Consider the following 21,877-nt stretch of genomic DNA (forward strand, 5'->3'; position numbering starts at 1 on the left):
GTGCTGCAACAAGTATGAACCTGGACGGAGCCAACTCGATCGAAAAGCCAAGCCGCCATGCCACTGCACCGTCGATGCGGGAGTGTTCCGAGTCCTGGCTTTTACACTTATATAGAATTGGGCATTTGTCACTCGTCGCCAACCGTTTCTGATAGTCAATGGACTCTTGGATCCTAGATTTTGCTAGGATGTTTTTCATCACGAGCTTCATGGATACGTCAATACCAGTTCGTCAAGCTGTCTTACAGACCCCTCACAGTTGCGTTCGAGAATGCGTCGAGCGTCCGGCGAGAGTTCGGCACCAGAAATACCCTGGAGAGCGACAAATTCGCCCACCTTCCATCCGATGGACGGCATGTCATACGAATTCACCTGACGGCGAGCGAAATGGCTCCATTTGTCCAGGGCACTGCATCCAATCTGCCATTGCCTCGAGCTCCACCAGCACTTGCCTGGTCCACTGAGAGTATGCAAAGCGTGCTCGGCGTTGCGGGAAGATCCAGAATGGTTCGCACAAGAAAGAGGGGAACGTGAAAGGTCGAGAGCGTCTGGAGAGCGAGATCAAATCTGGGAAATTTGGCGCAGACTGAGCGCCAGGCGAAGCGCACGCAGGCGATCGATAATCGAGCTTCTAGTCGTTCTTTAGCCAGTATACTTATGGAGCTATGGTAGCTGAGGCTTTCCCATTGCGCGGGGAATGCATTCGAGTGTTGGATTCGGGCAGTATCACAGTATTGCTTGGGTTGCCCGAAGTTGATCGCCCCAAAAGGGAACAAAAGCGAACGTTCCAAACCGTTTACAAAGGTCGCGGCACAACCCTGGCGATGGATGTCCAGGTTACGACAGTGAAAAAGCACGGCAACGAGTATCGATTCAAGTCGACCTCCCTAATACAACAAACCCCCATTCTGCAAACACGGGCATGCGGATTGACTGACGCTCGCCAGCCCCAGTTTCAGGAAGTGAGGCGCCAGTAAATACACATCAGCCTTTGAATGCAAAGCTTCCTGTCGTCTCTCACAATGCCCGGATTAGTTACAGTATCGGCGACAGAAAAGTGGAAGAGGGGGGAAGGGGTGTGTGCGGGCGGTCCACCGTATAAGACCTGCAGTGAGACGGGCAACCATACCCCTGTTTTTGACATGGCACAGCTAGCCCTGACGCTATTGGCTCGTCGCTGTCTGGAACGCTCGCGACGGTTGTCTGGAGGCTCGTCGACATGGCTATCTGGCGCATCCTCATCCAGTGGCTTTTGGTGGCCACCTGCGCTTGACGCACGCGAGGGTTGGTTTGGTAAAAAGGTAACGAATGCCCACTCCCAACAGTAAAGCGAAACGACCAGCTCTTCATCAGCATTCAGACACAACGGAACCCGGCGGCGCGGCGGGGTGTCCGAGCATGGAACCGTTGTGATTGTATCTCCGCCTGCCGTCATCACTGGGCCTGGCGGGAGGTTTCTCATATAAAGGTATCTTTCCATCACCGCTTGTCGCGCACGTTAGCCCTGTCAAACGGCTGAAATTTTCAGTCCACCTACTTTTGCCGCGAACCGTAGGCCTCGGAGGCAGAATTGGGAATGAACGAAGCTATCGCGGGATTCATGGTCGGAGAACTAGGTGGTGCGTCCAGGCCCAAGTCATGTTCAACTTTCATCCCCAGACGGTACCCTACCATCTCACATACCACGCCGCAGGGGTCTCCATGATATTTGAACTCGGAGAACTACTACACTACGTCGATCTCGCGACACATGATAAGGTATTTGATCTCAACTTCCAGCTGGCCCCATAGAGATGCGGAGATATAGGTATACCTCTACGTATTCTTCGGTCAAACAGTATCTCGAGGGGCTTCTGGTCGGCGAAATATGCTCGCAATGAGTCGTATGTTCCGCGTCTTCATCTGGGCTTCTTCGGATCTTATCTGAGTTACTACGAATCAAAAGGCGACGGTAACCTGTCCCGGTCATTGTAGCTCGGTAAGAGGAGGTTTGGTAGGTGTTGTATGATTCCAACTTGTACACTATCATGCCATCTCCCAGAAATGGGAGCGTACTGTTAGTGCTTTCATTTGTCTCGTAAAAAAAGAGCTGCACCACCAGAATGGAAATAGAAGGTGAGATGGGGCCGCGGTCCACACCTTCCGCCAGCTCCACGCTGTCGCAATTCCATGCTCGCAAAAGAGTCAATGCGATGCGCATGCGCAACCAACCTCTAGGTAGGCAGCGCACCTACGGACTTGGAAACTCTGAGATAACCTAGATAGCCCTCAGATATCATGGAAAGACTCTCTTAAAGTCCGTCGCATGCCGAGAATGAGGCATGGCCGGCATATTTGTAAATACCTTATCCTAGAGATGCACATCCGTCATGGAAGTGGCGGACAGGATTTGGCGCTGTAGAAATCGGTCTGCGGGGCCCATTGCTGGGGCAAAACGCCTATGGACTGCTGAATTTGGGCAGTGAGACAGGCTGGCAGAGCACTGTGCTAGGCCCGGTGCAGTGGTGAAGGGGGGTTGCGATTCCAGCAAGTAATCTGACGAGTACAGGCAGTGCAGATTCGGTTTCTTGCGAACCGGACATGCGTGCTAGGTTTGTGTCGACCAAACCTCCTCCTCCATTCTCCTCCCAGCACATAAGCGGATTTCCCCCGGTCGCCCTACTACTTCTATCTCTCACCTCCCTCCGTCGGCCCCGTCAACGCTTTCTATCCGTCTCTTTCCTAGTACGTCGCCCAGATCAAGCTCTCGTTTTCCTAAGTCATCTTCGACTCGAGTCCGCTTCTCGCCCTACCTCGTCCCTGATCTTTCAATTTGCTGCTGGAGCTCCGGTCGCTCACGATTGCAAGCTTCGCCCAGATTCGCCCGACATTGCGTGCGCGCGAGTCGAGATCGAAGCCACCGGTCGACCATCACCACCACCACCACCAGCCTAACTGTACATTCTGGTGAGTATTTTCAGTTCTTAAGCGTCATGCGATCATTCGGACAATGCAATGGTTCCCTCCCCCTCCGGTTGTTTGGCACACTTGGCCTGCATGTCTGCGTCGGTCGTCGGCGCGGCGAATCGTAGGCCCTTAACTACCGGGCTTGCGCTCATCGTTCTCTTCCCCCTTCTTCCGTCCAACTCTTTCCCCGATCTCTACCTCCCATTCATTTGACCAACTCCGACTCTCCTTTGCAGCCCAGTATCGCTCTCAGTTCATATCAACCTAACCGCAATCAGGTCATCGCAGACCCACGAGCCAAACACATCTCGCAACCTCCGCATCAATGGCGACCGCCTACGGGTCCAACAGCTGCAATGTGTCGCCGCGGACGACGAGCACGACACCCAAAGCCAAAGTCGTTACATTTGTTCTCCATGAAGCCCGTATACCGCTCCGGGTCGCAATCTATCCGCACGATGCGACGGAATCCATCATTACCACTGTCAAGAATTTTTATGGTTTATACTACAAGGAGCGCGCGGGAATCAGCTTCGAGGACGAGCGCGGAAACACCATGATTGCCCGATACGAAAACTTTGTCGACCACCAGTCCGTCAACGTCCGCATCATCGAGAACCCCCGCGGGCTATCACCGAGCTACAACAATGCCGATGACGAAGAGAACAACCAGCACGCCTCCAGACCCACTCTGCGAACATCACGATTCCGCAGTCCCTCTCCCAATGGTAGCCGAGGGCGTCGCAGTACTTCGACTGCCATTGCCGGAAAAAAAGGGCGATCTCGGTCTTCCAAGACTACGCACGGTGACCACGGCGACAGCGTCAATGGTTACAGCAGTGGAGATGGGGCATCGGGCTCGGCGTCAGGAAAGAACAAGGAGCCTCTCGGAAACACCGACATTAGTGTGGAAAATATCGTCGAAGGAGGACGGCGGAAGCGCGCCAAGTTGTTCGAGAGTTCGGTAGGTTCTGCATGGCTCTAGAGTCCACCAAGTATCGTCATGTACTGACACCCCTTGTCCCAGGAATTGCCGCTTTTTGCTCCTCCACAGATGCCAGCGGCCACTTCCAATCATTCGTTTTCCCCCATCAGACACAATGACTTCCACCGATACCCTCTACCTTTCAGCAATGCCACACAAAACCCCTTCAGCAATCCCCGGCCTCTACAAACTCCGCCGAACTATCATAACCACTATGCGGCTTCTAGTACGTATGCGACGCCGGCCATTGACGACCGTCGCGCCCGTGGTAGCATTAGCAATGATGGCTCGGGTGTTGCCACCGGAATAAGGACGATGCTCACACCCGATCCCACTGTGAGAAGCTGTGTGTCTGAAGAAGATAAGGATATCAAGGACGTCGCCATGCAGCTCATGCGGTTGCAAGGCGATTGGAACGTACATGGCCGATCATCAGGCTCAACGCTGGATGATACGTTCAGCGGTAGGGCAGATGCTTCTTGCTCCACCGGTACGACAAGCGATTGTGAGAGTGAAAGCGAAGACGAGATGCCGCTTGCGCGTGCGAAGACGGACGAATTCGGGAAACATAATGTCTTCCAGACAACGGAAAGCCACTTTGCGGTTCCGCAAGATGGTGCTGAGGTGAGCGGCGATGACGCGGACTACGAGGATGGAGATGGCGCAGAGGAGGGCGCGATGGCCGCCCCCAAACTCTTGAAGAATCCAAAACCCAGATCCGCCTCTCTAAACGGCTCCAGGGCACGCTCACAGTCAACCGGCAAGCCCAAGGCAATCAAGGCCACCAAGCCTAAAAGCAAGAAGACTTCGGCAAACCCAGTCCCTATGACGCCCGCATCCATGCCTGCCTCCCGCAAGCAGTCGATCGTGTCAACTTCAACCTACTCTGCGGCCCTTGGAGAGGAGGAACAGCCGGATCTCTCCACTAAGCCACGCTGCCAACGGTGTCGCAAGAGCAAGAAGGGGTGCGACAGGCAACGACCTTGTGGCAGATGCAAGGATGCCGGCATTCCCGCCGAACAATGCATTAGCGAGGACGAGGGTAATGGCCGGAAGGGCCGCTACGGTCGTCACATGGGTGTTCCCGTTCCGGTGAACAAGGAGGAAGTGTCGGCTCCGGCAACGTTGCTGCCGGCTGCCCTAATCGCCCCTGCGGGGGGTCTGGGCTCGGTCCCAAATTCATCGGCACTCGATAAGAGCAAGAAGCGCAAGAGGTGAAGTCGCTAATGATGGCCTGACTACGGGTCTGCTTCATCATCCACGAGTTTAGTTTCCTCTTCAGTGTCTCCTTTTATCTCTCTGAGCCCCCGATTCTTTTTGTCCCAAAGGTTTTCTGTGCAGCGCGGTAAAAGTCAAATTCGTCTATCTACCCATCTTATTTTACCATATCCTATTTGTTGCGTGTCGGTCTGCGATCAGCCGTTGAGCACTTCTGGCTTCAGTCGAGTTTGTTCTTGTTTGAGACTGTCTGGTTTTCGTAATGGGAAGCTGTGCTTGATGTGATGTCAATGGCGCACAACTGGTGCGTGGTTTCCTTTTTGGGTACTTTCGTTTTACTTGCACTAGTGCCGATGAGAGTGAACCCCTTTGACGGAGTGAAAAGAGATGGCCGAAATATGACGGACTAGGTGATAGTTCCCTTTTTTTCCTTTTTGGTAGGAGGAGGAGGAGGAGGAGAAGGGGGGGAGGGGGGAAGATGCTCGGTTCGAACCAGACTGTCATACGTTTCTGCAGCACTTCTATGGTACATCCTTGTCGCATGTTTCAGCAATGCGGGCAAGCTGAGGGCGTAACGATAGCAGGAAGCTGACGTGTTCTGGTCTGGCAGCCAGTGAGATCGAGCAGTTGAAGGATCGTTTTACTTATTCTATCTCTACCGTCGAAAATGTTTCTGTTCTAGTCATGCGCACGAACCGGGGACGAAGTGTGGCAGGAAGCCAAAGAGATCGGGAAGTAGAAAGCACAAGGCGGTTGTTCGAATTTCCAATTAGTCTTTACCAGCGAGAATGTTTGCAAGCAGTGTACCTTACCAAATACTGCTCTAGCAGTTTGCCCGTGTCCTTGCCCAGACACGAGAGATCAAGAGCAGCATTAAATTTACCCCAAGCGGTGATGACGATCACGTTGAAGAATCCAGCACCAGCTGTCACCTAGACGTAGATGATCAAATCCTTGTAAGCGCAAGTAGCGTTAACGTTTCTCTGTACGTGCTCGCAAAGCGGTGAACTGGGGACTGCGAAGTTCACACCAGCGACTCTACTGTCATTTCTGAACTCTGGAGGTGCGTGATACCTGCCCTTGAGGAGCTTGGGTGAAGCGAAGCCATGTACAGCAAACACAACTGATCAATATGCCCCTCGAATCTTGAACTTTGGCTCATCTTCAAGTCCTCATGGCTTTGATCAGCCACTTCCACATTCTTGCGCGCAGAAAACTGCACTTTCTGTGTGTCAAGTCTAATGAATGAACGTCATCAACCCCGGATCACGATAAGTGCTCGCAAGGTCTCCACTTCACCAAAATACGCGCAAGCCACCTTTTGCGTCATCATCACCATTGTATTCTTTTCGTTTTCGTTATCATTCCTAATCGTCGCTAATACCCGCTATGCGCGCGACGCCGGAAGAAAAAGAAAAAGGAAAAAGAAAGAAGCAATCAGACTCGTTCAAGCTCCGCTCTCCAAATCTCAATTGTTAACCACGCATGGCCATTCTCAGCTTCAAAAAGTTCTTACGAAACCCTGACCGCAGACCGTCCGATATCAAAAGCGGTGTCTGAACAAGCTTTTAAGCTAGTCTTTATCCAGACTAGTGTAAAACCAGGTAGGTGGGGCTAAAGACAGTGGAATTCTGACGGTCCTATTGGTCCAACCAGACAGAGTCAAGGTAAGAACAACAACATTTATACATATCGTACAAAACTTGACACCACTTTGTACAGCGGGCAGCAACGAACCATACATATGCTATTCACAGTAGGATTCACATTGCTACCTAAAGTAGCCATTCTCGAAGTGGTGGAAGTGCTCCCTGCAAGTCCCTCGCTACAGTAACCAACTGTCCAAGGGTGATTTGTACACGGGCACTAACTACCTCTAAGCTGCAAAGCCAGAGTTCCAAAGAGGACTCGGAGGAGTCGATCACTTTTTGCGGGGTTACTACGCACTGTCAGGCCTGGTAGCCGCCTGTCTGGGCGCGCACTGTGGCACATGGACTGTGCGGGCTGACTACACTAAGTTAGCTTGGTGATCCAAAATTTGACGGCCGCCTTCCCTTTTCGATCATCGAAAGACGCATATGCGAGACATGATTGGTTTGATCAAGGCTACCCCACCTTTGCTATGTATTCGTAGATGTTGGTATGATTGACTCGTTGCGCAAGTCAAGCAGAACACTGAGCTGAGCAGAGCCAGTAGTTCCACGATGTAGGGACGAACTTGAACATGATTCGTTCGAAACGCTAGAGACGGGGGGGCCTAGGCTCGTGCGTTCGATGCGAGCGGGATAGAGGAACAGGGCAAACGTGGGGAAAGCTTTGGTGGAGGTTGTTGGTATGTAGTGTGCATATCATTCCACGTAAGATCGATGCAATTGGTTCTGGTATCATGTAAACCCCCCACGATAGCAAGTCCCGTACAATTTCTCATTCTTGCTTTAGATCTCGAGGAGTTAATGATAGGGATCGCCCATGATGCAGATACAATTTGAAAGGATGTACAAGAGGTTCGTTGACGATTAAAATTAGTTTTGAAAGCAAAGGTCTACTAGTAGATCTGATCCGACTCATTACGCCAAGCCTTTTAGTACCCGCCTGGGGTATCCTGGCCTTGGCGTACGCGATTTGTTTCCGACCAGACGAACGAAGCCAGCAAACATTTCATAAAGTGGTATGTATTGACACAACATTTTCTTCACATGAACTCATCGACCGAAGACAAATAAACGAACGACATCAATCGGTATCTAGACCACGAAAGCGGGCATGAGAAATCGCGGCATAATACACCGATCACCTTATCACCATTCAAGGGGGCATCCGGCCATCGGCGGTTGGTTTCCCGATCTAGAGACCACCCGCCAATTGTTTCTCTAGGCTGGAACCAACATCACCAGATTAAAATTGAAGCAATTTTAGCTCTTTTACTTGCAATGAAACAACCGAAACTTCTCGGTACATATGACAACCACAAAAGGTGCTCACGTCCGAGTTATTTCTTGGTACCAGTTGAAGCGGAACGGCACCACCGGATAGTAAACACCATTCAAGTTCAAAGCCCGGATGTCGAAAGGCTCAGATACACGGGAACACAACGAATACGTGCCAACTCTAAAGTAATTGCGCTTGTCATCATGTCTACAAAGAAGGGGAACATCTGCCCATACCCTGCGCTTTCCTACACGTACTTGGTCTCCCACAGGCTCCCGGAAATTTCCACCCAGTCTAGACCACACGCCTTTCAGATGGAGGTATTCAGGAGAGAGCGTCGAGGGTATACTGTCCTATCTTGAGCCTCGACCTGGGGGGGGGGGGGGGGGGGGGGGGTCACGTATGTATGATAGCCGGGAACACTATGCTTCAGAGCCCAATCCCTATCACCAACACTACCAAGACGACCGACGATTTCTCCATGCCGAAGTACAAGGTTACTACCGATAGCGGAGGTATGAAGTAGATGCCCAGCCCGAACCACGTGCAAACCCCTTCGGCCAGGGAGATCTGCGAATACTTGTTGCTCTCGCGGGGCTCGCCGCCGCGGCCGCACAGGCTCGTTATAAAGGTGCCAAAAACCACCGTCCCGCACCCAAAGGTCATGGTCCACTTGATGTGCCCCGCGTCAGCCCGCCGGCCGGAGAGCGAGGAAGGTCCGGGCCGAGCCGATCCACGAGACTTGGGATGAGGGCAGCTCGCATCGTGTCGATGTAATAGAGCTGGTAAACGTCAAAGGCGGACGGGCAGCCCCAGACGAGCATGTTGGCGAGGATGGCGACGAGGACTTGCATACAGGCCAGGAGATCGCCGTCGGGACAGTCGGAGGAGTCTTCTTTCTTCTCAATTTTGCTCGAAACGAAGGAGAAGGACGATGATGTGGGGGGAGGGCTAATGAGCATCACTCTTTGCCAGGGACGGTACATCCATAGCTGATCGATGGTGAGAAGCGAAAGTATGGCTGTTGTCGTTGCTGATCGGTAGTGTTTGAGAGTGTTCAGCTGTTTTTGACGACATGTTCATTGATCGTAGACGGGAAATAGTGAGTACCTCTCGCCCAGGAATGATGATGACTTATTTTGCTCTTGCTAATTTCTGGTAGAGATTATTCTGTTTACAGTTCTTACCCCGTGAGGAATCTGGAAGTCGGGAAGGAGCGAATGAGCGAGGGAAGGGAGAAAAATTCAAGCGGAAGTACAGAGATTCCTCGTTGCGTTCAAAGCATTCGGACTGACTGAGGCAGAACAACGGGTCCACATGTATACTATCGTCCGTTTCGGCTGCAGCATGCATTCATTGATTGCAACTAGAAGACACCTCTACAATCACGCAAATTCGTACGACCTGACCATATCCGGCTTTGTCCTGTTGTCATACACTTCGCCGACTCAGGCCGTCCGTCCGTCCCGGTATTGCGGACCGTTATTAGTCTACATTCAGTTCAAGTTCCCGTCGAGTGAATTTAACCACCTAGTGCTCTTCCCGGTCCGGGCTGTAGTGTAGCGGTTCCGTGTATTCAACGAGAGCGCAGCCGTGTGCATTAGCAATCACACGATCTATATCGTGAAGATGCCGGTGACGGTTGAAACGATGAACGGCCTGTGTCGCCGCCAGGCTGCCTGCTCCCCCCCTTCGAGCAAATGCCCAGAACGATAAAGAGGCTGTATGGGACATAGCGATTCCGTGAAACATGCAAGTAATCTAATAGCACCTTCATATGCAAATTCTGTAGTCTAGTGCTCAATGGGTATCAAATTGTTTCCTATCAGTTTTCGCTGTCACCCCCCATCTCCGGAGGTAATGCAATGTAATGGACTCCATCTACCACTAGTCCCGCTCACTGCTCCCCATCGACAATGACGAGCTCGCTCGGATCAACAACCCATTCTTCTTCATCTCCGAATGTGTGGGCCAAGACAAAGGAGCCCTGGATTCTACCCATGCCGTAGGCGGCTCCCGTGTACTGGTCTTGGGTAGGCTTTACGTCGTCCTCCTTGATGATTACCGCCGTCGACAAGAAATTGGCCTGGATGCCCAACCCCATCTGTAGAGGGACGCCACCCCAGCTGACTTCAACCTTGCCAGACTTTCGCACAACCAGCTGCCCGACATAGCCGCCTTCGCGTGTCATATCTTCTTGCTCTGTGTCCGCATCTGCCTCCTCTCCGTTCTCCTTCTTAACCTTGCTCGCCTCCTCCGATGTCAAGTCGATCCGAGAGGACGACTTTGGCATCGCCGGCTGATCCAGCATCATAACATCGTCATTTTCCGGTTCCGGCTTGACCTTGGGAGCTGGCGCTGCGCTTTTGAGCGGCGGGAGCACGACGGGAAGCTGGAAGAGGAACATGTGCCCTTCGAGCTCAGTGCCGTGGTTGAAGAGCTCGACCAAACGCTCCCGGTCTTGCTGGGCAAAATCTGCCTCTGTTTCCTTGGGCTTCTTAGGCTTCTTCTCCTTCGGCTTTTCTGCTTCCTTTGTAGTGGCCATAACCTTCTTCTTGAGCTCCGGCGACTCGGGAGTCTTGATGACTCCTTCTGGGATGCTCTCCATATTGACGTCCTCCATCTCACCGCCCTCCTTCTTGATGATGGTCCTTGGTACCGCAGTGTCAACCGCTCCTTCATCCTTGATCTGTACTGGTCCTTCTCCGTTGTCGACGAAGAGATCGGAGCTATTGTCGTCGTCGTTGTCGTTATCGCCAGCGGCCACATCGACGCCGGCGTCTTGAGCTTCGATTTCCGCAGCGGTCGCCATAACAACCTCCTCTTCCTCATGCTCGAATCTCCTGATACCCATGGGCATAGGAGCTCTCTTCTTCTTTGTCCGGACCAGACCGTTCTCGAGCTTCTCCTCCTCATCTTCGAGGCTAAGACTGTAAAGCATGTCGGCGTTGATTCTGTTCGCATCGAAGCCGTTAGATGTCCCGAAACCATCCGCGCCGCCTCCATCAAAACCAGAAGAGCCTCCTCCGTCTGCGAAAGACTGTTAGTGACGGACAGTATCAAAGTCAGATTAGCCACTACGACTTACAACCCATGCCTCCTGACAAGGGGCCGGCAGCACTTGCGGTGCGACCTCCCCTCATAAGAAAGTTACCTCGCCCGCGCCCACGTCCACCGCCTCTTCCGCGCCCGCGGTTCGCCCGGGCTAATCGCCTGCTCTCTTGTTCATTTCGGATGTCCTGTAACCTCTGCTGTTCTTCTGCAATGCGCTGTCTCTCTGCCTCGCCTCTTCTAACAGCCTTTGGTTTGAACTTCAGGCCCGGCTTGGCGGCCGATGAAGCTACTGGGGTCGCCGCTGACGATGTTGATGTCGAGGGTGCTGCTGAAGCCGGCGCGGGCGTGGCTACTGGGGTGGCTGATGATCCTGAGGCGGGTGTCTCCGCGGCGGCCGCAGGGCGGCGGCCGCCGCGCGGCGCCAAGCGTCCTCTACTCGGGGGCTGTGACATAGCTTGGGTGACCGTGATTTAATTCGGATGTGTGTTTCGTAGTATGGTCGCTGAGATGTGATTTATGCGAAATGCTGGATAAACGCGGCAATTGCCGATGCCGGTTGCGTTGTGAATAGGAATGCGGTGAAATGATAGTATTCGTTTCCGTGTAATATGTAGTGCTCGACGATGAGTTGGATGCTTGGTTAAATAATCGGAAGTGAAATTGCCAATCGTGACGGTTCACGGAATGGATGGTTGGCGACGAACAGGAACGGGAAGTGATTTGAGGCGCTGCGGGGCAGTTTCGGAACCAGAAAAAAAAATGGATTTAATTGATAAGCAGTGCAGCCTGGTGCCGATAAGAACACGTTATTGCTATCGGAACAACCTATACCAGCACGTTGACCCGTTTTTGGCGGTTGTGTTACACAGTGAACTTCCGTACAGCGACTTAGCTGCATGGTCCAAATAGCAGGGCTAATTGCAACGGCGCAAGTCATCCGTTATCAATAACACGCTGATTACCAGTGTACACTCACTAGGTAGAGCTTCCGAGAGCGGACAAGCAGTTGTTGCTTTTAACAACCTTAGTATGGATCTCACCTTCTTCGAATACCCAAAATGAGGTGACGCTATTGCGCATTGTCTCACCACCATGAACTCGCCATTTCCCAAATCCTCGTCGGCAGCGGGCGAGGGCAAGATTATCGCCCGGCTTCAACCTGATGGAGTCTCTGGCTTGGAGACCATCACCTACCAGTATCCACTCAAGCTCATCTCCCCATCAAAGCCGGCCGAGAACAAGAGCGTTCTGGTGTTCTTACTTTCCTACGGCGGTGGTCTGGTTGGTGGTGACCAGGTCAACCTCTCAATCCAGGTCCATCCACAAGCAAAGTTGACCATTGTCACCCAGGGCCATACCAAGGTCTTCACCTCTACGAAAACCGATGTTGTGACGCGCCAGACAATGCGCGCACAAGTAGCATCAGGCGGTGCTCTTTGTCTCTTACCGGATCCCGTCCAGCCGTTCGCGGGTAGTGTTTACGAGCAGACGCAAATCTTCGAGCTGGCCAAGGATGCCTCGCTCTGTCTCTTGGACTGGGTCACTCAGGGGCGGTCGGCTCGTGGAGAGGACTGGAGCTTTGTTCGATGGCTCGGTCGCAACGAGGTGTGGACGCTGCCGGGAGGCGATGATAGCGGCGCTCGGCTTCTTGTGCGAGACTCCCTTCTCCTGGACAGTGCACAGGCGCACCCACAGATGAAGACATTGCGTGAGTCGATGCATGCAATAGGCATTATGGGTACGCTTATCTTGCGAGGGCCGAAAATGAAGTCCCTGGGCGAATTCTTCTTAGCCGAATTCACTGCTTTGCCGCGGATTGGAGCGCGAGACTGGCGGAGTGAGGATGCGAAGAAGGCGGAGGTCATCCAGGGTCTGTCGACGGCGGAGACGTGGCGGCGTGACAGACTCAAGATGGAGAAGGAGAGTGGTCTGCTTTGGTCCGCTGCTCTTGTCAGGGGCTGTGTGGTGGTTAAGTTTGGTGCTCCAGAGGTTGAAGCTGGGAGAACATGGATAGGATCGATGCTTGTGCAGGAGGGGAGCATCGGTGAGATCTTTGGAGACCATGCACTATTATGTGTTAGATGAATGTGAGGAGATGTATATTCTGCGTTTCAAATTCGTATCTGAAGTTTGGTACCACCATTCAGCATATGCTATAACGGTCGGCGACAGGCACTATTAATATATGTTGTCTTGAACACAAAGACGCAAGGGGAAAGCAAGTATCACACTTGAATCCCTGTGAGTATCTGGAGGAAGGGGGATGAAGCCAGTAAGATGAGAAAAGAACGTGGCCTTCATTCTGTGTGAAGGGGCTCAGGGTTGTTGTACGATGAAGTTGGCACGAGCAGTGAATAACCATAGGTACGCATTGATATGATATGATGTCTTCACAATGAACCGCTCGAGTTCCATCCATGTATGGACAATGAAGGGCCCAATCGCATTCTGCACGGTCGATTGTACCTGCATGTTCAAGAGAACCGTTTGCAAGGACATTGTTGGTTGCAGCGGCTAGAAACACTGTCACCTGCTGAATCGCCCCTGAAGAGGGTGGCGCTGAGATTCCATTCTATGGGAGAGTCTACATAGTAGTTAGGGAAATACATATCAGCTCTCCTAACGAAGTAACATTCGCAACCGGTGGCCAGCTGTGTATTTGTAACAAAGCGCAGTATCTCAGACTGACTGCAAATGGAAATTCTCGAACCCATACATGTGAACCGTTAAAGCGCAACTACATAGTAACCGAGACAGACATATTTCAAAACGGAGCTTGCAAGATGGAAAGTGGTGCCTAGTATTGCAGTAGACAGCTTATTCATCAGCCAAGGAAGGGACTGGAAGGTCAGGTCAGCGACTCAGCGTACATTGTAGCACCGGAACTGAAGTGTTGACAAGCTGGAATAAAGTGGGGCTCCATTAGGTCGGGAACCGCCAAAATAATGTCGTGTGATGGGCGAGGACTCCATGCAGCAACTGCAACTTCCCACTCGACGCGTCAATACCTTACCTAAAACCTTCCACCGAACAGAGTCGCCGGGTCGCTCTCTTCACCACGCCGCTCCGCCATCATCGCCCACAGATGTAATGACGACGACGACCCGACAGCCCCTCATGGAGACCACCGATAATACTGCGACGAGCTCGCCCCCTCCCACTTCAACTGCGCGCCGCAGTGGACGCGTCACGAAAGCCCCCGCCAAGTTTACCCCCGAACCAACGTCGCTCAGTAAGCGCAAGCGTGCATCGGAAAATGACGACGGCGAGGACGGCGAAAATGAATCGCCCGAAGAAGACCCTGATGAAGACGACGATCCCGACGCCAGTGAAGTTGAGCAGGAGCGCCAGCGGTCCAGGAAGAGGAAACCGTCATCCCAGTCGGCAAAGGCGAAGAAACCGGCTTTGAAAAAGCCAAAGATCAATGGAGATGCGCCATCGCGTCCCCAAACACCAGCTGAAACGCCTGCGTCCGCGCCCGCGCTGGCACTGAACAACCATGCCAGCCTTCCTAGTCGGCCCAAGAAGTCTGCTCGAGTTGCAATCGCCCAACCTGAGGGAGAGGGCCTCTACAGTCAGCCACCCTTTCAGTCCGAATCCCAGACAGTGCGCTGGCGCATTGTGTCCTTCCCATTGCTGACAAGGTCCAACAGCCGATATTTTTAGGTCCGACGACCGACCCAACGAAGTTGCGACCCGGTGGTATCACCAATACCAGGCTGACCACGCTGAGGCCCTTACCGACCTCGTCAACTGCATCCTTTTGTCTGCCGGATGCGACCAGCGAGTGACAGAGGATGATATCAGAGACCCTGATAACTGCCAGAACCGATTGGCGGATCTACAAAATGTTTATGCCGAGGTATGTCACTCCAAGCTCCCATTCATAGCAAGCGTGTCTGTACTAATACGTGTATCGTATTGTCATAGGTGGGCATCACGGATTACCCCTTGATTTCACGGGCGCGATCTACTAGATCATTCCGCGATCTTCTAGTCGGCTTTTTCAGATCCCTGGTGGACGTTTTGCATGAAACAGATGCCCTGTACAAGGATGTACAAATACTGGAGAACATTTCCAGATGGGTGGCATCTATGTCCTCTTCGACGCTTCGCCCATTCAGACATACAGCCACCACGATTGCGCTTGCTATTCAAACGGCACTTGTCAAGGCGGCGGGGATCTTGGATGGGCGTATCAGTAATTACATGCAGCAGCTCGAGAAGACGAAGAACAAAGGATCCAAGAATGCCGGCCTTGTCGAATCTATACAACAAAACCTCACAGACGCCGAACACTATCGGGATGTTTGCAAGGACCAGATCCAGGACATTTTCGATACTGTCTTCGTTCACCGATACCGCGATATCGATGCAAAAATACGAACGGAGTGTGTTGAGGCGCTTGGCAACTGGATTCATATGCTCCCCACTGTGTTCATGGAGCCCGAGTACCTTCGATACCTTGGCTGGATGCTTTCCGACGTGATGCCACAAACAAGACACGAGGTCTTGAAGCAGCTGGGAAGGATATTCAAGAACCATGCCGAAAAGCTCGGTCATTTCATTGATCGATTCCGGCCACGACTGGTTGAGATGGCCACTAAGGATTCCGATGTCAACGTGCGCGTAGTGGCCATCAGCAACATCCAGGTCCTGAAAGATTCTGGCAATCTCGAACCGGACGAGATTGACTCTATCGGGCGTCTGATTTTTGACCCTGAAATGCGCATCCGCAAAGCTGTTCTTGACTTCTTTGCTGGGTGTGTAAATGACTCCATTGAGAACAAGGTTGAAGAAATCGGAGGCGAGGACGCGATCGACGAGTTGTTTCAGGACCAGGATGAGGAGGACTTCAGCTCGCCACGGAGCGATTGGGTCAGTATCAAGTGCCTCGCTGAGCTCCTCGCTGCCTATGATACACAAATTGAGGAGGAGAACCCCGTTGAGCTTCCGCGTAATCTCGATATCGCAGTCGATGCGATTCCAGCTGTCGCCCCCGAGACCAGAATCTCGCTGGCTGGACACGTGTTGTATGAGAAGATTGACCAGCTGAAAAACTGGGAGTTGCTATCCGGCTATCTCCTGTACGACCACTCTTCTAGCGCAAGCTCCAAATCTGCATCAAAGGGGGGTTCAGTTGAGACGGCCCTGCGGAGAGCAGTCGCACCGGAAGGCAGGGAAGAAGCTATACTGCTGGAGGTCCTCGCTTCTGCCGTGCGATCGAGCCTTGCAGCTCCTGCTGAGCTTGACAAGAGCAAAAAGCACTTGCGATCAGAAGGCATCCATCTTATCGGCCCAGAAGAGGCTGCTCGTAAGCTTGCTTCCATCATTCCCAAGCTTCTAAGCAAGTACGGGGCGGATGCCAGCACGGCCGTTACCGTGCTACGACTCGAACATTCCCTGGATCTCAACGTTTATCAGCAACTCGGCCAAGATTCGACCACGTACGACAGGCTATTAACCGGGATTTGCACCCAGTTCGATAGGCATATCGATAGAGGTGTGCTGGCAGAAACAACCACGGCATTGTTACATGGAAGAAAGTACCCCGCGTTGGAGGAGACGATAGATGAGAAGGTGTCAGAGCTGTGGGATAAGACCATCAACAAACTTCGGCAGTTTGACAAGTCTAGCGAGCTGGGTATTCGTCGTAACCTTGAGGAGCCTGCCATTATTGAACTTGGCAATATCCTTCTGAAGACCAGCAAACTCGTTACACTTAAGGACTGTATCGAGGTGCTGGAGGCAGACGGCCAGGTGGAGGGCTCCGAGTCTCCAGCTATTGAGATTCTTATCCGTATTGTTATGCGTGGCAAGCTCGACCAGGTTGACGAGAACTTGGATGACCCCGAAGACGAAGCAGTTTCTTTCGCCGTCAAGACATGCCTCTTCTACTTTATGTGGAAGGCTCGTGTCCTGAGAGACGCGGTCAGCGAGCAGAGGCCTATTCCCGCCCTTCAGATCGAACGTCTTAATACCCTGCGCCAGTCCTTCGTCAGGAACCTCGTCTGGACACTTTCCTCACGTGGAACTAACGATGACCTGCGCCTTTTTGCCACCGGTGCACTCTGTGACTTGCACGTCGCCTTTGCCTCGGTCCGACGCGTTATCGAGCGCAACGCCGCTGAGGGATCCGCCGTCGACTACTCGTTGATCAACCCGCTCCTGGACCCCATCGACCCCGGACTCACGCGCGAGCTTATCGAAATCTTTACCGCCGCCGAGCGCGCTTACGCCCGCTGCATCAACAGGCAACTGAACAACCCAGGCGAAGACGAGGGGCCTATCGAGCATTTCTCCTCGGACGAGGAGGATGACGAAGACGAAGACGACAGCGATCTCACGCCCGTGCAGAAGAAGAGGAAGGAACTCAAGGCGGAACGGGTTCTCTGCGAGCTCACGGGTAAGATGGTGCTCGCCATCGTGGCCAAGGTGCTCGACCAGGGCGGCTCGGGACAGGGTGCAGCCGGCAAGATCAAGAAGCGCATGGTCAGGAACCAAAACAAGCTGGGTCACAACTTTAAGGAGACGCTGGCGTATCTCGTGGATGAAGGCCGGGCGGCGAGGGTAAGGGAGGCGGCTGCCAAAGCGGCCGGCAAGAAGAAGAGACCGGCTCTTGCCGCGCCTGGCTCGAGGGCTCGAGGCAGCAGACCGGCGGCTGCCGGAAACTCTGGTGCTTCGGTGGCTGGGAAGAAGCAGGCGCTCAGTGCGGAGATCATCACTGCGGAAGATAATGATTCAGAGCTATCGGATATCGAAATCGAGGAGGAGGAGGAGCCCGAGGCCGTTCCCGATCCTGAAGAGAGAACCGAATTAGTTAATGATCCTATTGAGGATCACGACGAGGACGAAGGCGGGGAGGGAGACGGCAAGAGTAAGAAGGATGATGATGGTGACGAAGACATGGATGAGGAGTAGATCTGCTTTGGGCGGGCAGTTATGGTAGGTATTCAAACACCACAGGGTGACGGTTTCATGGATGGGAAGAGACAAGATGCGACTCAGACTCTATGTTCATTTAAATGATTTGGCGGCGAGCATGCAGGCAGGCTTTGTTTTGAGAACTCCAAGGACTTTAATTGTTTCGTGCATTATCATGCTCTCTCTCTCCGTTCCTACAGTCGCTATTATAATGGATTCGAAAAAAGCGGTTACGGTGGTCATGGGTTCAGACATAGTGGGGAGTGACTTTGGAGAACTTCTGTTGAGTCGTACAGCAAAGCTTATTGCGACAAACGGTGGCGCGTGATAGTCTTGCTTGATCGATATAGATCAACAAGTACTTATCATCCATTCATACACATATCTTGGTGCCAAACATCCCAAACACCCTCACCCACCCACCCGCTGCTCCATCCGTCTTGGGCAGCCCATCATCGTCCTCCGACACCCGAACGCCATACTGCTTCAAACAGCAACTAAACGGTTTGTTAGAAAGCTCCTCTTCCCCTCGATTTTGCTGATGCTGCTGCTGCTGCTGCTCGCCATCGGAGTCCTCAAGCGGCGGCTTCAAATTCTCCAATTGTGCCACCGTCGTCGCCTTCTTTCCCTTGCGCTTTTTCGTTGTCCTGCCATTCCCATTAATATCCTCATCCTCGCCCTTGCCCTCGTCTCTCTCCTCCCTCTTTTTGACCGCTGCACGAGCTTTATCAGCCTTGAGCTCCTCCAGGTTTCCCCAGAGAGTAAACATCCTCTCCCGCAGCGTAGCCAGAGTATGAGGGTCTCGGCGGAGGTTAACGGCGTCCAGACCGGTCAGACATTGTGCTTCTGTATTATCTACCGTTACCCATAGCCTGGCTCTTGTTTTGGGGCCACGGTCACATTTTCGTGTTTTGTCTTTGTCCATTGCAGCTACGGTTGCGGGCAATGATGGGGTGCTGGCGTCCTCAAGGAGAAGGGCGAAGCGCCATTCCCACGTTCGGCCTTTGTCTTGATCTTCATCGTTTGAAGCGTCCATGGTTGAGTTGAGGCTGTCTTGATCACTTTCGTCATCGTCATCATCGTGATCATTGTCCGACAATATATCAAACTCAGTCCACTTCCTTCCACAAGCAAAATCCTCTAGGTTGCACGGGTGGAAGTCCACGACGCGGACACAAGCATTATACTTGGTATTGGTAAACGGCAGCGGAATCTTGACGGGCTGGCCATTGACCATTGTCTCGTACATGACCGGTTCGAGAATGGATGCAAGCGTCGACACGGGCTTCGGGTGCGCTTCGCAGGTGACGAGCTCATTCAAGCCCAGGGCAACCTTTTCTTGCTCCTCGACTGCCTTCTTCTCCAACTCAGCACGGTGCAGTTTGCGCCGTTCCTTGGCCCTGAACTTCTTGCCAGGGGGCTGGCCATCGAGGAGTACTTCATCGCTGCTGCCGGCTCTAGCAAATTTTCGCTTAGCCCCAGCCTCCTGCGCGGCCTTGACCGCTAGGATCTGCGTCTTTTTCTCCTGGGAGTAATCACGCCAGCGGCGGACGGCCTCTTTCAGGCGCGGGTCGAATTTTACTTTGGTAACGCTGGGGTGAGGCGCGACGATGTCGAGGATCTCAACGTTGACTTTCCGGGCGGACGCGTTGCGCTCCTCCCTGAGAAAGCCCTCTAGGTGCGCGCCGTTGCGGCCGAACTTGACTTGCACGTTGCGCAGCGAGAGCCACATGCCGGCTGAAACGCCGGCTTCGCGGATGAAGTCGGCATGCGCGTCGTAGCAGCTTATTTGGATGGTTCGTTTGCCGTAAGGGCCGACCCATGGGTGCTGTTGGGCGACTTCTGGGTTGTTGTCTTCGGGATAGGCGTCGGCTGGCCTGGCTACTGATGCGAGGTCCCTGACCCCTTCCCAGGTGTAATGGAAGAAAAAGTCGTTTTCGGTGTAGTCGCTGAGGTAAAGGGTGATTCGGCCCATTTCGTCCGTGTAAGGGTCCTTGGCGACTTGGCCGATTAGGTCATAGAAGTTGCCGTCCGTAACATCCTTCAAGAGACTAAACTTGTCTTTGACGTTCAGAGAAACTGTGACCCTTTGTTGGTACTCGGCCTCGTCGGGAACGTCATACTTGTCGATCACATTGTACAAGTATGACACATACTGGTGGTGTTCCTCCTTCAACAGCTTGTGGCTTTCACCTGGCTTTGGGGGCAAGAGTGCTACCTGTGCTGAAGCGGGATAGACGGGGATTGTTGCTGCCTTGTAAACGCAAACGGTGGTGATCTTGCTGGTGATGAGAGACTTTGGGTTGGACTTGAACCTCTGAACTTTTGCGCTTAGAACAACAAGCACGTCTCCGGCGCCGACTTCGGGCATGCGTGCCTCGGGGCGGAAGATGACGAGCTCAACTCCGGCCGATTCATCTTCAATGGACAAGTCAGAGATGGTCAGGGTGCACTTCCAGTCCGATCCGTGTGTCGCGACGGGTGCTCGGCAGTCCTTAAGAACACCAATGACATTGACCATAGACCCGGGCTGGGCATCTCCGTCATCGTCGAGAATGGCTCGTAGGGGTGTGAGCGTTGACGGAAAAAGTGGTGGCTTTGCCTTGGCCGCCGGTTTCCTGTCTCTGAGCGGGCGCATCATCTGGATATCCCAACTCTCCGCTCCGATTACATGGCGGCGGATGATGATGTGGATGAAACACCACCAGCGGTTGGTCGTGACAGTTACCAACTAGTAACCGTAGGGCAACTTGGGGTCAGTGTTGTACGTACATTACGCGTTCACTTTACGCGTCTTGAAGGCGGAAATGGCAGCTGCCCAATCGCCAAGCTTGCGCGACCGCATGTGCAGGGCAAGGGTCTTGGCCGCCCGTTGGGCCAGACCGTCAGATCTGAAGCGCTGTGCTTTCAGCAAGCCTTGCAGGGCTACGGTGATGGTTAGATGTATGGTCTGTGCTTTCTCTTACCTACCCAGTATAGTCATGAGGGGTCGGGGACTCCCGAACAGGGCCTTGCACTGCTTCGTTGCAGGCCAGCCTCCTAGCACCACAACCTGAAGCCTGGAGGTAGCAAAGACGTACCTGCCTACCTAGCCCAGACGGTGGGAGTTGAGAGTGGCCTTTGACGTCGTTCTTTCAAGTAACTGAAACATGTCGTAGTCATTCAGGGAAACGAGAGATTGCGGCTCGACGGACGCGGCCTGAGGTCGATGAAGTTATGACGGGCAGTGTGTAACCTGCAACGAAACAATCCATGACGTTCACAAGCAAAATGGAAGGAATGAGAAGAATGCCTGGAGGGTCCAGCCGCTCTGAGGTGGGGCCATCCAATGGTGGACAAGTTCCTGCACTCCAAGAACAGCAGACAAGCTACAAAGCTGCTCAAGTGGCCTGTGCTCGAGCTTGGCTCTCTTCCATCCCCACTTTCAGAAGCCAGACTCTTTTCGCTACAGTTGGTGGCATTGGGCGCTGTGGGCAGTGACTGCGTGGACCACCTTCAGGCCTGAGGGGCAGCTGTGACTGAGTGGCAGGCAGGGCACAGTGACTGCCCTGCCTGCACTCGGACTTTCGTGGAGGTGGAAAGTGCTGGTAGAGGAGGGGACAAGCCGCCGCCGCATTCATGTTTCCGCTTTCTGCTCGAGGCGCGGGCGAACTCCCAAATTCTTTCATCGTCGCTCCTCAAAAAACACACAACTCATCCATCCCCAAAACCCAATCCTTCTCTGACGTTTTCCGTCTCGCCGACAACGCACCCATCCTCTCCTTCGTCCCATTCAGGATTGCTTTGGCAGGACCACATCAGCTGGGCTCTTCCAATTCTTCG

The 21,877-nt window shown here is 53.2% G+C and overlaps 5 protein-coding genes across 5 annotated transcripts; 2 read left to right on the top strand and 3 right to left on the bottom strand.

Moving 5' to 3' along the window:
* The first annotated feature begins 3,131 nt into the window (after nucleotides 1-3,131).
* B0T23DRAFT_370260 (uncharacterized protein) lies at nucleotides 3,132-5,624 on the top strand. The gene is made up of 2 exons (XM_062836584.1): nucleotides 3,132-3,910; nucleotides 3,974-5,624. Exons 1-2 carry the CDS (start codon nucleotides 3,272-3,274, stop codon nucleotides 5,147-5,149), a joined length of 1,815 nt encoding a protein of 604 aa, XP_062697235.1. The 5' UTR covers nucleotides 3,132-3,271; the 3' UTR covers nucleotides 5,150-5,624.
* Nucleotides 5,625-8,506: 2,882 nt separating this feature from the next.
* Nucleotides 8,507-9,039, bottom strand: B0T23DRAFT_425058 (uncharacterized protein; the record flags this gene model as incomplete). Its single annotated transcript, XM_062839884.1, has 2 exons — nucleotides 8,507-8,749; nucleotides 8,815-9,039. 2 exons carry the CDS (start codon nucleotides 9,037-9,039, stop codon nucleotides 8,507-8,509), a joined length of 468 nt encoding a protein of 155 aa, XP_062697236.1.
* Nucleotides 9,040-9,840: 801 nt separating this feature from the next.
* Nucleotides 9,841-11,851, bottom strand: B0T23DRAFT_349963 (RNA polymerase III RPC4-domain-containing protein). The gene is made up of 2 exons (XM_062836047.1): nucleotides 11,166-11,851; nucleotides 9,841-11,107 (listed from the first exon to the last, which is right to left on the bottom strand). The coding sequence occupies exons 1-2, from the start codon at nucleotides 11,581-11,583 to the stop codon at nucleotides 9,975-9,977; spliced, it is 1,551 nt and encodes a 516-aa protein (XP_062697237.1). The 5' UTR covers nucleotides 11,584-11,851; the 3' UTR covers nucleotides 9,841-9,974.
* Nucleotides 11,852-12,028: 177 nt separating this feature from the next.
* On the top strand, nucleotides 12,029-18,474 carry B0T23DRAFT_450373 (UreD urease accessory protein-domain-containing protein). Its single transcript, XM_062841089.1, has 4 exons — nucleotides 12,029-13,175; nucleotides 14,166-14,705; nucleotides 14,785-14,993; nucleotides 15,062-18,474. The coding sequence occupies exons 1-4, from the start codon at nucleotides 12,224-12,226 to the stop codon at nucleotides 18,050-18,052; spliced, it is 4,692 nt and encodes a 1,563-aa protein (XP_062697238.1). The 5' UTR covers nucleotides 12,029-12,223; the 3' UTR covers nucleotides 18,053-18,474.
* B0T23DRAFT_434829 (uncharacterized protein) lies at nucleotides 17,992-21,038 on the bottom strand (the record flags this gene model as incomplete). The annotated part of the gene is made up of 3 exons (XM_062840512.1): nucleotides 17,992-20,677; nucleotides 20,846-20,980; nucleotides 21,026-21,038. The coding sequence occupies 3 exons, from the start codon at nucleotides 21,036-21,038 to the stop codon at nucleotides 18,429-18,431; spliced, it is 2,397 nt and encodes a 798-aa protein (XP_062697239.1). The 3' UTR covers nucleotides 17,992-18,428.
* Between the last annotated feature and the right edge of the window lie 839 nt (nucleotides 21,039-21,877).

The sequence above is a fragment of the Neurospora hispaniola genome (assembly GCF_033458365.1).
Source record: "Neurospora hispaniola strain FGSC 10403 chromosome Unknown B0T23scaffold_1, whole genome shotgun sequence".
NCBI classification, from domain to species: domain Eukaryota; kingdom Fungi; phylum Ascomycota; class Sordariomycetes; order Sordariales; family Sordariaceae; genus Neurospora; species Neurospora hispaniola.